Source organism: Lipotes vexillifer, unplaced genomic scaffold (assembly GCF_000442215.2).
Source record: "Lipotes vexillifer unplaced genomic scaffold, Lipotes_vexillifer_v1.1 scaffold717, whole genome shotgun sequence".
Classification (NCBI taxonomy): domain Eukaryota; kingdom Metazoa; phylum Chordata; class Mammalia; order Artiodactyla; family Lipotidae; genus Lipotes; species Lipotes vexillifer.
In genome coordinates, this window is record NW_006798707.1 from 1437312 (window position 1) to 1440365 (window position 3054).

The window sequence follows — 3054 nt, forward strand, 5'->3', positions numbered from 1 at the left end:
AATATATATATATATATATATATATATATATATATATATATATGACTGATTCACTTTGCTGTACAACAAGAAACTAACACAACATTGTAAAGCAACTATACTCCAATAAAGATTTAGAAAAAAATAAATAAAAGACATACTCATAATCTAGGATGGGAGGATGTTTGGAATAACTGTACCACGGAAGGGTTCTATGACATCTGTTGGCATGGGAAGGGAAGTGCTGCCTTAACACTGGGGAGGAGCAGCCCACGGGGAAGATACCTGCATGGCCATCCCTCCCTCCTAGCTGCCTGGCACCTTGGTTCTACAGCCCAACTCACCTCTCAGCAATGTGTAGCTGCCTTGCTTCCAGTGACAGCTTACTCAAGGTTTTCCACATTGCCTCTGTTTCTGGGGTCATTTCCAGAGTCTCCAAGAAGGATGCTGCCCTGGAGAGGGAAGGAAGCAAAGCACAAGGAATGAGTCCAGGGTCAGGAAGACACCGAGGAATGCTAGCGATGGGACAGGAGAGGAGGGGGGCAGGCAATTATTTGTCCTCTTTGTCTAATCTCCTCCCAGGACACCACGCTCTTTTTAGACATGGTCAGTTTTACTACCCATCCCAGGTCCTCAGAACCAGAATTTCCCACCACCTTGCTGGTTACCAGTCTAGCCCCTCACCTGGTGTAGTTGCCGTCATCAATAGCTGTTCCAAACTCAATAAGGCCCTCATCCAGTGTGTAGGCAACTGTAGTCACACCTTCAGTCACCATCACCTCGGTCTTTCCCCCGCCCCGCTCCAGACCTACAACATCACCCTGTAAAAATTCAACACCCCCATCCCACCAGAATTCCAAGTTAGCATTTCCACTGACTCAACTGCAGAAAAGACCGACCCTCATTCAACCCTACTGCTCATACACTGAGGGAATTACAGTGGCCCCTGTTTTTCTAACATTTAGTTTCTCTCAGGCAGATAAAAATTCCCTATCTATGGTAATATCCTTGGGTTAAAGTACACTCATAGCTATGATGGCACTAATGGCTAGGGATAAGTTGACAAAGTGTGACATCCACTTCTGCTACTGCCAGCAGTACTGCCAGCAGTACTATTTCTCGGTATTCTTAAAGGCCCTCCTGTTAAAATTCAACTTGAACATACTTCTTAATGTATTGCTGAGTTCAACAGAAGAAACCACTAGGAATGCTTCCTACTCCCTCCCCCCGTCCCCACCAAAAGAAAATAAGAGGTCAGTAAGCTAAAACCGAAAAAACATGAGGAGGAAAAAATGGAAGGTGAGCGAGTAGGAAGAATACAGTTGCCCTGAAGGCAAACACAGTATTAGGAGAATAAACTTTGGGTCCTCCAGCAGGATGGGGAGGCCAAATCTAAGGTTCCCTCATTAAACTGGGGATCCTCTCTTCAGTAAAGGGAACCAAAGGGGTACAGGTCATTAATATGCCTGATTCCTGCAGAAGCAAACACAAATCATCTCTGGAGGAAAACGTGCCTATCTGAGGCCCTCAGGATTCCAAAAGATTACATTCAATGTAACATGAGCTCACAATAAAAAACTACCAAAATATAAGTTAACAAACAGTTAACCAAAAAGTTAAATTAATAAACAATACCTATAAATAACAGTTTTAGACCTCCATGGATCTCAGATATCAAAAATAATAGTTACAAAAAAAGGCAGTTATGAAATATAAAATAATTATGTGTGAGATGTTTAAAGACCTAAAAGATGAAATGAAAAATTAAGCAAGGGCCAAGAGACTATCAAAAATGGTCAGTCACGTTGGAGAAAGAACCAAATAAAACCTTAGGAAAAATTTAATTTTTGAAGTAAAAAACTCAATAGATGGTTTAAATAGCAGATTAGACAATGATGAAAATGAATTAATGAACTAAAAGATGTACCTTAAGAAATTATCCAGAATGTAGCATGGAGTGAGAAGGAGAAATGAAATATGAAAGACAGGTTAAAAAGGTACAGAAGACAGAACAAGAAATCTAACATATACCTAATTAGAGTTTCGATGGAGAGACTGGAGAATATGATAGAAGAAGCAATGTTTAAAGAGATTATGGTTGGAAAATTTCCAAGACTGATAGAAATATGTGTACTCACAATTACAGGTAGCACAATATATACCAAGCAGGATAAATAAAAAGAAATTTATAGCTAGACACACTGTGGTAAAATTTCAACATGCCTAAAAAAAGATTTTAAAAGCAGCCAGAGAGAAAAGACAGATCACCTATATAGAAAGGGCTATTAATAATCTTGTCAGAACAAAAGAAGTCAATCAATGGGACAATATTTGCAAAAGGCTAAGAAAAAATAACTGTCAATCTAGAACAGGGGGGACTTCCTGGTGGTGCAGGGGTTAAGAATCTGCCTGCCAATGCAGGGGACACGGGTTCAAGCCCTGGTCTAGGAAGATTTCACACGCCGCGGAGCAACTAAGCCCGTGCACCACAACTACTGAGCCTGCGTGCCACAACTCCTGAGCCTGTGCTCTAGAGCCCGTGAGCCACAGCTACTGAGCCCATGTGCCACAACTACTGAAGCCCACGTGCCACAACTACTGAAGCCCAAGCACCACAACTACTGCAGCCCACACGCCTAGAGCCCATGCTCCGCAACAAAGAGAAGCCACTGCAATGAGAGGCCCGTGCACTGCAATGAAGAGTAGCCCCCACTCACCGCAACTAGAGAAAGCCCGTGCGCAGCAACGAAGACCCAACACAGTCAAATAAAAATCTAGAATTCGGTACTGAGTCCAAGTATCTTTCAAGAGCAAAGCTCTAAATAAAAACATTTTCAGATAATCAAAACCTGAACGTTTATCATCAAAAGACTTTCACTAGGGCTTCCCTGGTGGCGCAGTGGTTGAGCGTCCGCCTGCCGATGCAGGGGACATGGGTTCGTGCCCCGGTCTGGGAAGGTCGCACATGCCGCGGAGCGGCTGGGCCCCGTGAGCCATGGCCGCTGAGCCTGCGCGTCTGGAGCCTGTGCTCCACAGCGGGAGAGACCACAACAGTGAGAGGCCCGCATACCGCAA

The 3054-nt window shown here is 43.6% G+C and overlaps 1 protein-coding gene across 2 annotated transcripts in view; it reads right to left on the reverse strand.

The window, feature by feature from the left end:
* The window catches only part of IFT172 (intraflagellar transport 172), a 43059-nt gene that overhangs the window by 20074 nt on the left and 19931 nt on the right, over positions 1 to 3054 (reverse strand). For both annotated transcript variants that reach the window (XM_007470844.1, XM_007470843.1), the window contains exons 17-18: positions 664 to 800; positions 324 to 431 (exon numbers count right to left, since the gene is read on the reverse strand). In XM_007470844.1, coding sequence (XP_007470906.1) covers positions 324 to 431; positions 664 to 800 — 245 coding nt within the window. The remainder of the gene's footprint in view (positions 1 to 323; positions 432 to 663; positions 801 to 3054) is intronic.